Genomic DNA, 12,332 nt, shown 5'->3' with positions numbered 1-12,332 from the left:
CACCACGGCAGCTGGTGGAATATAAACTCCATTAATAAAATGCGGAATCGAAAACTAGTCTCGGTAATGGTGACCATGAAGCTATCATTTATTGTTGTAAAAATACATCCGGTTCACTAAATCCTTCTACCAGCCGTGCAGCAATGTGGTTGATTCTCAACTGTCCTCTGAAATGATCTAGCAAATCTTTCAGTTCAAGAACAATTAAGGATTGGACAACCAATGTTGGTCTTGCCAACGACTCCCACATCCCATGAAAAGAAAGAATAAAGTATCTTTCAGGTGAATCTGTGCTCCACGACATTCCTCCAACTGAAGATGACATTTCAAATGAATTCTGATCTGGAGTTTGGTACTGGTCAGTCTTACAAAGAAATGCAAGGTTAAGTGGTGGGAAAGTTCATTTTGTATATGTCAGATTTCTTTTTATAAATTTAGAGGACCCAATTCTTTTTCTTTTCCAATTAAGGGGCAATTTAGCGTGGCCAATCCACCTAGCCTGCACATGTTTGGGTTGTGGGGATGAGACCCAGGCAGACAAGGGGAGAATGTGCAAACTCCACACGGACAGCGACTCGGGGCCGGGATCGAACCTGGGTCCTTGGCGCTGTGAGGCAGCAATGCAAACCACTGCATACCGTGCCGCCCTATAGATTTCATATTTCTAAAGAGATCCTCTGAAACCGGATATGGAGTCCTAAGCCGCACTACACAAGATATCATTGTCAAAAAAAGCGCTTGACTCCATTTAACACAGCGTTGAATGTTCAAACGCTCTGGAAAAGAATGTCTTCACACTGAATGCACTGCACAATTGACTCACATGAAGACAAGTCTTCACATGTTTTAAACCCAAATGTGTCACTGGTGGTTGCCATGGTCAATCTGGTGGTTACAGATCTGTCGTAGGAAATAGGAATAGGCCACAAATCTGTTCAGCCATTCAATAAGGTCATGGCTGAGCTTTCACATCAACCACACTTCCCGTCTTAACCCATATCGGATTTATTAGCATCTCAAAATCCATCGTTTTCAGTCCTGAATGTATGGAACCACTGAGAATTTAGATCCAGAGTGGAGAATTCCAAAGATTCCAAACCCTCTGCTGGTCCAAAACTAAACTCTTTATCTGGGAAATGTTTGATCTCTATTTCTAGACTTTCTAGCTATCGGAAACAACCACAGCCTCTAAAGAATGGAGCCTGATAGGACTTGCATTCCAGTATTGCCTTAATTCCAGGAATTAGTCTAGTTATTCTTTGATGCATCCCATTTAATGCAAGTACATCCCCCTGTGATATGGAGACCAAAACTGTACACAGTACCCCAGGTACGGTCTCAGCTCCATATAATTGCAGCAAACCTCTAACCCTTATACTCCAATCCCCTTGCAATAACAACCACATACCATTCACCCTCAGACTGTTTACTGTATCTACATGTTACCTTAGTGAGGTGTACAAGGTCTCTCGATTGCCTCTGAATATCACTATTTAAGGGGGCCAAATATTCTTTCAGCATCCACCCTGTCAAGTTCCCCATAGGATCTAATGTGTTTCAATAAGATCATCTCTCATTCTTCTAAACTCCTAAGGGGAAGGCCTGACCTGTCCATCTCTTCATCCCAGGCATCAGTCTAATGATCATGGTTTGAACTGTTTTGGATGCAATTAGATTCTTTCTTAAATTTTTATTTATTTAAAAAATATTTTTATTCTCCCTTTTCACATTTTCTTTCAAATTTACACCCAACAATAAACAATAATCAACAATGAATGTAATGTCAATCTCCATATCAATAACAATGATCCCATCCTCCCACCAAACCCCAAACAGCAGTCCGCATGTTAACATAAACAAATGACAAAAAGGAATCAGGAATCACCATAGTCGCCATTAACATATCATAGAATTTACAGTGCAGAAGGAGGCCATTCGGCCCATCAAGTCTGCACCGGCTCTTGGAAAGAGCACCCAAGGTCAACACCTCCACCCTATTCCCATAACCCACTAACCCCATCCAACACCAAGGGCAATTTTGGACACTAAGGGCAATTTATCATGGGCAATCCACAATGCTACCGTAAACATATACAGGCCCTCTTCCCCCAACACTCCCAGCCCCCCATCCCCAACTAATGTTCGATGTAATCCAATTCTCGAAAGTGCATAATGAATAACGCCCATGAATTGTAGAACCCCTCCATCCTTCCTTTCAGTTCAAATTTGACCTTTACAAGCATTAAGAATTCCAGCAGGTCCCCCCGCCAGGGCAGAGGGTGGAGAGGTTCATCTCCATCCTAACAGGATCTGCCTTTGGACGATTAACGAGGCGAAGGCCGCAACATCTGCCCCCGCTCCCGTTTCCAACCCCGTTCACACACATCTTCTACCCCTCAAAGAGCCGGTTCATCCTCGCCCTTGTAAGGCGCGCTCTATACACCACCTTCAGCTGTATCAGCCCCAACCTCGCGCACGAGGTGGAGGCGTTCACCCTCCGGAGCATCTCACACCAGAACCCCTCCTCCATACCCTCTCCCAACTCTTCCTCCCACTTTGCCTTGATCCCTTCCAGTGACTCCTTTTCCTCCTCCAAAATAGCCCCGTAAACCGCCGATACTACCCCCTTCTCCAGTCCCCCTGTCGTCAGCACCTCCTCCAGCAATGTGGAAGCTGGCTCTACTGGGAAGCTCTGTATCTCCTTCCTGGCAAAGTCGTGAACCTGCATGTATCTAAACATTTCCCCCTGCTCCAGCCCATACTTCGCTCCCAGCTCCTTCAATCCCGCAAAACGACCCACAAGAAATAAATCTTTTAGTGTTCTAATTCCTTTCTCCTCCCATCTCCGAAAATTTCCATCCCACTTCCCTGGCTCAAATCTATGGTTGCCCTGAATCGGCATTTCCCTTGACCCTGCCCCCAACCCGAAGTGCTGTCGAAACTGCCTCCAAATTCTCAATGAAGCTATTACTACCGGATTCCCTGAGTATCTCCCCGGGGCCGAGATTCTTTCTTAAATGATGAGACCAAAACCGTACACAGTGCTCCAGATGTGGCCTCACCAACTGCAGGAAAACTTCCCAACTTTTATATTCCATTCCACTTGCAATAAACACCAACATTCTATTTACTTTCCTAATCACTTGCTGTACCTGCACACCAATATTTTGTGACTCATGCACCAGGACACCTCGGTACCGCAGAGTTCTGCAGTCTCTCCATTTAAACAGCCATCTGATTTTCTATTCTTCCTGCCAAAGTGGACAAGTCCAGATTATTCTATGTGTTCATTATAATCCCTTATCACTTTAACCACCAAACTAATTAATGATCTCATTGTGGATATGGACAAATGTGCCTAAATGGAGAGGAGGTCAGAGCAGCCGTGAAGTGGAATTGGCTCAAGGACTGAATTTCTTTCAATTCATTTATATTGTAATGTGGGCTTCACTGGCTAGGTCTGCATTTGTTTCCCATCCCTAATTGCCCCGGAGAAGGCAGTGGTGAGCTGCCTTCTTGAACCGCTGCAGTCCATGTGGTGTAGGTACACCCACAATGCTATTAGAAAGGGAGTTCCAGGATTTTGACCCAGCGATAGTTAAGGAGCGGTGATATTTTCCAAGTCAGGATGGTGAGTGACTTGGAGGGGAACTTCCAGGTGGTGGGGTTCCCAGGTATCTGCTGCCCATGTCCATTTAGATGGTATTGGTCGTGGGTTTGGAAAGTGCTGCCTAAATAGCCTTGGTGAGTTCCTGCAGTGCATCTTATAGACGGTACACACTGTTGCTACTGTCCATTGGTGGATGAGGGTTTGAATGTTTGTGCAAGGGGGAGCAATCAAGTGGGCTGCTTTGTCCTGGATGGTGTTGAGCTTCTTGAGTGCTGTTGGAGCTGCACTCAGCCAGGCAAGTGGAGAGTGTTCCATTACACTCCTGACTTAGAGATTTACAGCATGGAACTGGGCCCTTCACCCCAACTTGTCCATGCAGACCAATTTTTACCACTAAGCAAGTCCCAATTGCACGCATTTGGCCCACATCAGTCCATACCTATCTTACCCATATAACTGTCCAAATGCTTTTTAAAAGACACAATTGTACCCGCCTCTACTCCTGCCTCTGGCAGCTCGTTCCAGATACTCACCACCCTCTGTCTGAAAAGATTGCCCCTCTGGATCCTTTTGTATCTCTCACCTCAAACCTATGTCCTCGAGTTTTAGACCCCCCTACCTTTGGGAAAAGATGTTAACTATCTACCGTATCTATGCCCCTCATTATTTTATAGACCTCGTTAGATCACCCCTAAGCCTCCTATGCTCCCGGGAAAAAAGTCCCAGTCTATCCAGCCTCTCATAACTCAAACCATCAAGTCCTGGTACCATCCTTGTAAATCTTTCCTGCATTCTTTCTAGTTTAATAATATCCTTTCTATAATAGGATGACCAGAACTGTACATAGTATTCCAAGTGTGGCCTTACTAATGTCTTGTACAACTTCAGCAAGACAACCCAACTCCTGTATTCAATGTTCTGACCAATGAAACCAAGCATGTCGAATGCTACCTTCACCACCCTGTCCACCTGTGACTCCACTTTCAAGGAGCTATGTACCTGTACTCCGAGATCTCTTTGTTCTGTAACTCTCCCTAACACCCTACCATGAATTGAGTAGGTCCTGCCCCGATTCGATCTACCTAAATGCATCACCTCACATTTATCCAAATTAAACTCCATCTGCCATTCTTCGGCCCACTGGCCCAATTGATCAAGATCCCGTTGTAATCCTAGATAACCTTCTTCACTGTCCACTATGTCACCAATCTTGATGTCATCTGCAAACTTACTCACCATGCCTCCTAAATTCTCATCCAAATCATTAACATAAATAACAAATAACAGTGGACCTAGCACTGATCCCTGAGGCACACCGCTGGTCACAGGCCTCCAGCTGGAAAATCAACTCTCCACAACCACCCTTTGTCTTCTGTCATCAAGCCAATTTTGTAACCAATTGTGCTTTGTAAATGGTGGACAGGCTTTGGGGGAGTGTCGGGAGGCGAGTTGCTCGCTGCATGATTCCTAGTCTCTGACCTGCTCTGGTAGCCACAGTATTTATATGGCTAGTCCAGTTCAGTTTCTGGTCAATGGTAACCCGCAGGATGTTGATAGTGGGGGATTCAGTGATGGTAATGCCATTGATTGTCAAGGGGCGGTGGTTAGATTCTCTCTTGTTGGAGATGGTCATTGCGTGACACTTGGGTGGCATGAATATTACTTGCCACTTGTCAGCCCAAGCCTGGATATTGTCCAGGGCTTGCTGCATTTGGACTTGAACTATTTCAGTATTTAAGTTGCAAATTACACTGAACATTGTGTAGTCATCATCGAACATCCCCACTTCTGACCTTATGATTCAAGGAAGGTCGCTGATGAAGTAGCTGGAGTTGGTTACACCAAGGACACTACCCTGAGGAACTTCTGTAGTGATGTCCTGGAGCTAAGATGATTGACCTCCAACCACCACAACCATTTTCCTTTTTGCTAGGAATGACTCCAACCAGTTTTCCCTCTGATTCCCATTACCCCCAGTCTTTCTAGGGCTCCTTGATTCCACACTTGGCCAAATGCGGCCCTGATGTCAAGGGCTGTCACTCTCACCTCACCTCTGGGATTCAGCTCTTTTGTCCATATTTGAACCAAGGCTGTAATGAGGTCAGGAACTGAGTGGCCCTAGTGGAACCCAAACTGAGCATCATCGAGCAGGTTATTGCTGAATAAGTGACACTTGATAGCACTGTTGATGACTCCTTCCATCACTTTGCTGATGATTGAGAGTAGACTGATAGGACGGTAATTGGCAGGGTTGCATTTATCCAGCTTCTCGTGTACAGGACATACCTGGGCATTTTTCCACACTGCTGGGTAGATTTAATAGAATTTACTGTGCAGAAGAAGGCCATTCAGCCCATCGAGTCTGCACCGGCTCTTGGAAAGAACACCCTATCAAAGGTCAAAACCCCCACCCTATCCCCATAACCCAGTAACCCCACCCAACACTAAGGGCAATTTTGGACACTAAGGGCAATTTATCATGGCCAATCCACCTAACCTGCACATCTTTGGACTGTGGGAGGAAACCGGAGCACCCGGAGGAAACCCACGCACACACGGGGAGGATGTGCAGACTCCGCACAGACAGTGACCCAAGCCGGAATCGAACCCGGGACCCTGGAGCTGTGAAGCAATTGTGCTATCCACAATGCTACCGTGCTGCCACTCATGTTGTCAGTGGATGCCAGTGTTGTAGCTGTCAACATGGAGGAGTATTTATTCATCAACTGAGGGGGGACGGTGCGTGGTAATCAGCAGGAGATTTCCTTGCATATGTTTGACCTGAGCCTATGAGACTTCATGGGGTCCTGAGCCGATGTTGAGGACTGCCAGGGAAACTGCCTCCCGACTGTATACCACTGTGCCTCCACCTCTGTTGGGTCTGTCTTGCCGGTAGGACAGGACATACCCAAGAACGGTGACAGTGGTGTCGGGGACATTATCTGTAAGGTATGATTCTGTGAGTATGACAATGTCAGGCTGTTGCTTGACTAATCTGTGAGGCAGCTCTCTCAATTTTGACACAAGCCCCCAGACGTTAGTAAGGAGGACTTTGAAAGGTCGACAGGGCAGGATTGTCCGTTGTCGTTTCCAGGGCCTAGGTTGATGCTGGGTGGTCCATCCGGTTTCTTTCCTTTTTATTGACTTTGTAGTAGTTCATAGAATCATAGAATTTACAGTGCAGAAGGAGGCCATTCGACCCATCGAGTCTGCACTGGCTCTTGGAAAGAGCACCCCACCCAAGGTCCACACTTCCACCCTATCCCCATAACCCAGTAACCCCACCCAACACTAAGGGCAATTTTGGACACTAAGGGCAATTTATAATGGCCAATCCACCAAACCTGCACATCTTTGGACTGTGGGAGGAAACCGGAGCACCTGGAGGAAACCCGCGCACACACGGGGAGAACGTGCAGACTCCGCACAGACAGTGACCCAAGCCAGGAATCAAACTGGGACCCTGGAGCTGTGAAGCAACCACTGTGCTACCGTGCTGCCCCAAAATGGCCAAGAAAACCACTCGGTTGAATACAACCGAGTGGTTTGCTTGGCCATTTCAGAGTCAACCACATTGCTATAGATCTGCAGTCACATGTAGGCCAGACCAGGTAAGGATGGCAGATTTCCTTCCCTAAAGGACATTAGTGAACCAGATGGGTTTTTACAACAATGGTTTCATGGTCATCATTAGACTTTTAATTCCAGATATTTTGGGCTTCAATTTCCACCAAGGTGGCAGGATTTAAACCAAGCTCCCCAGAGTATTACCCTGGATCTCTGGATCTCTAGTCCAATGAGAATACCACTGTGCCACCACCTCCCCACCTATTGCTCCACAAGCCCGGTCAAAAACCTATCGATCTCGGTTTTGAAAATTCCAGTTGACAACAAAGCTTTGGGTTGGTGGTGGTAACAGAGGTGAATAGAGGAGTTCACTATTTGTGAAAAAACCCTTCCTGATTTTAACCCTGAATGGGCCTCGCTCTGACCCGAAGATTGCCCCTCCTTTTGGAGCAACAGGGTGAGTGCCACTCGTAGCTGCCCCGAGGTTTACTTGCCTCTTTTTGCTCAGAGTGGAGTTGGGTTTCTACATATGTAATGCTCGGAGCCAGTGCTGAAGCAGAGCTGAAGGTGCTGTCAGTGACGGTGCATTCTGGGGATGAGGTAGGCAGCTCTGGTAAAGCGAGATACGGTTCTTTGAGGCAGTCAAAGTTTAGGTGTTGCAGGTCACTGTAGGGGGAAAGCACAAAGATTACTTTAGAACAGACCCAACCACTGACACTACAACTTCCCAAACAGACCAAGAATCTCAAATTATTCCTAATCGGTGGCCACCAGCAAATGTCTTACTCCACACTTTCCTTTTGCTACAAGGTGCTGGTTCAGGCTGGAGTAACAGAGTCTCATGGACACTATCAGCTTTCCAGTATAGAAGTAAGAATTGTGCAGTAGTATTACCAGGCTGGTTTAGTATGGCGATATCAGTCCAGTCAAATCTCACCCAGTAACCACACAACTCAGCACTGTCCAGTATTGGAAATGGACATTTAGAAAAACATGGGGGCCAGACACGTGGGCCATGGTCAACATCCTTCCCTCACCAAGATCATCCAATTCTCCTGGTACGCAAGCTTAAAGCTTCTTGCTTCACTTGACCCAGAATACTGGCCTCACGAGAAAATATCACGACCAACTTCACCGGGTGTATCTGAAGTTGAAACTCTTGCCACGTTGATTAGCCATATTTTATTTTTGGGCAGCACGGCAGTTAGCACCGCTGCCTCATGGCGCCGGGGAACCGGGTTCGATCCCGGCCCCGGGTCACTCTGTAGTGGAGTTTGCTCATCCTCCCAGTGTATGCATGAGTAGGTGATGTGCAGGGTAGGCGGATTGGCCACTCTAGATTGCCCATTAATTGGAAAAACATAATTGGGTATTCTAAATTTATTTTTAAATAGCCATATTTTATTTTAGAAACCAAATGCATTAGGGAATATTTTGTACCAGGCGGCTATTGATCATTGGCAGGAAACCAACTATTAATTGGAAAGAAATCCCAAGTCTCAGGATTAACCAGAATGCTGGAAGATTTAAGCGCAACTTTTCCGTAGGGCAGAACGGCGGCACAGTGGTTAGCACTGCTGCCTCACAGCGCCAGGGACCTGGGATCAATTCCGGCTTCGGGTGACTATGTCGAGTTTGCATTTTTTCCCTGTGTCTGCATGGGCTTCCTCCAGGTGCTCCGATTTCGTCCCACAGTCCAAACATTAGTGCAAGTTAGGTGGGTTGGCCATGCTAAATTGTTCCTTTGTGTCCAAAAAGGTTAGGCGGGATTACTGAGTTACGGGGATAGAGTTGGGGCATGGTTCTAGGTAGGGCACTTTTTCCAAGGGTCGGTGCAGACTCGATTGGCAGAATGGCCTCCTGCTGCACGGTAGAGATTCAACGCAATACTGTGGTTTGCATATCGTTAGTTAGAGGGAGGTGGAAAGAGGTAAGCGAGGGAGAGGAAGGAGAGATAGCAGAATTTCATAGCAATGCCTACTTGTGCAGAGAAGCCAGGTTCCATAGCAACCTGCACCTAGAAACCAATATTACATATCAGCGCCCATATGTACCAGGAAACCAACGTTCCATATCAACGTCCGCCTATTCGGAGAAACCAGCATTACATAGCAACTCCCGCCTGTACCGAGAAACCAGTGCTCCATAGCAACACATGGCTGTAACTAGAAACAAGCGTTCCAAAGCAACACGCACCTGCACAGAGAAACCGGCGTTCCATAGCAATGCCCGCCTTCACCGAGGAACCAGCGTTACATAGCAAACCCACTTGCATCAAGAAACCATCGTTACATAGCAACCCCTGCCTGTACTGAGAAATTAGCAGCACCCACCTCAACTGAGAAACCAGCGTTCCATAGTTATGTCCACCTGCGCGGAGAAACCGGCGTTCAATAGCAATGCCCGCCTTTACCGAGGAACCAGCATTACATAGCAAACCCACGTGCATCAAGAAACCATCGTTACATAGCAACCCCTGCCTGTACTGAGAAATTAGCAGCACCCACCTCAACTGAGAAACCAGCGTTCCATAGTCATGCCCACCTGCACGAAGAAACCAGCGTTCCATAGCAACCCCCGTCTGTACAGAGAAACCAACGATCCATAGCAAACCCCGTCTGTACAGAGAAACCAGAGTGCCATAGCAACTCCCGTCTGTACAGAGAAACCCGAGTGCCATAGCAACTCCCGTCTGTACAGAGAAACCCGACTGCCATAGCATCCCCCGTCTGTACAGAGAAACCAGAGTGCCATAGCAACCCCCGTCTGCACAGAGAGACCAGAGTGCCATAGCAACCCTCGTTTGTACAGAAAAACCAGGACGCCATAGCAACACCCATCTGTGCCGAGAAACCAACGTTCCATAGCCACGTCCACCTGCACCACAAAACTAGCGTTCCATGGAAACCCGCATCTGTACAGAGAAACCACCGTTCCATGGAAACCCGTGACTACAGAGAAACCAACGTTCCATAGCAACCCCCGTCTGTACAGAGAAACCACTGTTCCGTAGCAATCCCCGTCTGTACAGAGAAGACAGAGTGCCATAGCAATCCCCGTCTGTACAGAGAAACCAACGTTCCAAAGCAACCCCCGTCTGTACAGAGAAGACAGAGTGCCATAGCAATCCCCGTCTGTACAGAGAAACCAACGTTCCAAAGCAACCCCCGTCTGTACAGAAAAACCAGAGTGCCACAGCAACCCGTCTGTACAGAGAAGCCAGAGTGCCACAGCAACCCCCGTCTGTACAGAGAAGACAGAGTGCCATAGCAATCCCCGTCTGTACAGAGAAACCAACGTTCCAAAGCAACCCCCGTTTGTACAGAAAAACCAGAGTGCCACAGCAACCCGTCTGTACAGAGAAGCCAGAGTGCCACAGCAACCCCCGTCTGTACAGAGAAACCAGAGTGCCATAGCAACCCTCGTTTGTACAGAAAAACCAGGACGCCATAGCAACACCCATCTGTGCCGAGAAACCAACGTTCCATAGCCACGTCCACCTGCACCACAAAACCAGGGTTCCATAGCAATGCCTGCCTTTACCGAGAAATCAGCGTTCCATAGCAACGCCTGCCTTTACCGAGAAATCAGCGTTCCATAGCAACGCCTGCCTTGACCGAGAAACCAGCGTTCCATAGCAACGTCTGCCTTTACCGAGAAACCAGCGTTCCACAGCACCGTCTGCCTTTACCGAGAAACCAGCGTTCCATAGCAACGTCTGCCTTTACTGAGAAACCAGCGCTCCATTACAAAGTCTGCCTTCACCGAGAAACCAGTGTTCCATAGCAACGTCTGCCTTTACTGAGAAACCAGCGTTCCATAGCAACGTCTGCCTTTACTGAGAAACGAGGGTTCCATAGAACGTCTGCCTTTACCGAGAAACCAGCGTTCCATAGCAACGTCTGCCTTTAACGAGAAACCAGCGTTCCATAGCAACGTCTGCCTTTACTGAGAAACGAGGGTTCCATAGAACGTCTGCCTTTACCGAGAAACCAGCGTTCCATAGCAACGTCTGCCTTTAACGAGAAACCAGCGTTCCATAGCAACGTCTGCCTTTACTGAGAAACCAGCGTTCCATAGCAACGACTGCCTTTACTGAGAAACGAGGGTTCCATAGCAACGTCTGCCTTTACCGAGAAACCAGCGTTCCATAGCAACGTCTGCCTTTAACGAGAAACCAGCGTTCCATAGCAACGTCTGCCTTTACTGAGAAACCAGCGTTCCATAGCAACGCCTGCCTTGACCGAGAAACCAGCGTTCCATAGCAACGTCTGCCTTTACCGAGAAACCAGCGTTCCACAGCACCGTCTGCCTTTACCGAGAAACCAGCGTTCCATTGCAATGTCTGCCTTTACTGAGAAACGAGGGTTCCATAGCAACGCCTGCCTTGACCGAGAAACCAGCGTTCCATAGCAACGTCTGCCTTTACCGAGAAACCAGCGTTCCACAGCACCGTCTGCCTTTACTGAGAAACCAGCGCTCCATTACAAAGTCTGTCTTCACCGAGAAACCAGTGTTCCATAGCAACGTCTACCTTTAACGAGAAACCAGCGTTCCATAGCAACGTCTGCCTTTACTGAGAAACCAGCATTCCATAGCAACGCCTGCCTTTACCGAGAAAGCAGCGTTCCATAGCAACGTCTGCCTTTACCGAGAAACCAGCGTTCCATAGCAACGCCTGCCTTCACCGAGAAACCAGTGTTCCATAGCAACGTCTGCCTTTAACGAGAAACCAGCGTTCCATAGCAACGTCTGCCTTTACTGAGAAACCAGCGTTCCATAGCAACGCCTGCCTTTACCGAGAAAGCAGCGTTCCATAGCAACGCCTGCCTTTACTGAGAAACCAGTCTTCCATAGCAACGTCTGCCTTTACTGAGAAACCAGCGTTCCATAGCAACGCCTGCCTTTACCGAGAAACCAGCGTTCCATAGCAACGTCTGCCTTTACTGAGAAACTAGCGCTCCATTACAAAGTCTGCCTTCACCGAGAAACCAGTGTTCCATAGCAACGTCTGCCTTCAACGAGAAACCAGCGTTCCATAGCAACGCCTGCCTTTACCGAGAAATCAGCGTTCCACAGCACCGTCTGCCTTTACCGAGAAACCAGCGTTCCATTGCAATGTCTGCCTTTACTGAGAAACGAGGGTTCCATAGCA

The 12,332-nt window shown here is 47.7% G+C and overlaps 1 protein-coding gene across 6 annotated transcripts in view; it reads right to left on the bottom strand.

Moving 5' to 3' along the window:
- The window catches only part of LOC140410498 (uncharacterized), a 199,608-nt gene that overhangs the window by 8,578 nt on the left and 178,698 nt on the right, over nt 1–12,332 (bottom strand). For all 6 annotated transcript variants that reach the window (XM_072498645.1, XM_072498672.1, XM_072498682.1 and 3 more), the window contains one exon: nt 7,672–7,843. In XM_072498645.1, the coding sequence (XP_072354746.1) occupies nt 7,672–7,843 (172 nt within the window). The remainder of the gene's footprint in view (nt 1–7,671; nt 7,844–12,332) is intronic.

This window comes from Scyliorhinus torazame, chromosome 1 (assembly GCF_047496885.1).
Source record: "Scyliorhinus torazame isolate Kashiwa2021f chromosome 1, sScyTor2.1, whole genome shotgun sequence".
Taxonomy (NCBI): domain Eukaryota; kingdom Metazoa; phylum Chordata; class Chondrichthyes; order Carcharhiniformes; family Scyliorhinidae; genus Scyliorhinus; species Scyliorhinus torazame.
Note: the sequence above shows the minus strand (reverse complement) of the source record. Positions and strands in the feature narration are given on the sequence as shown.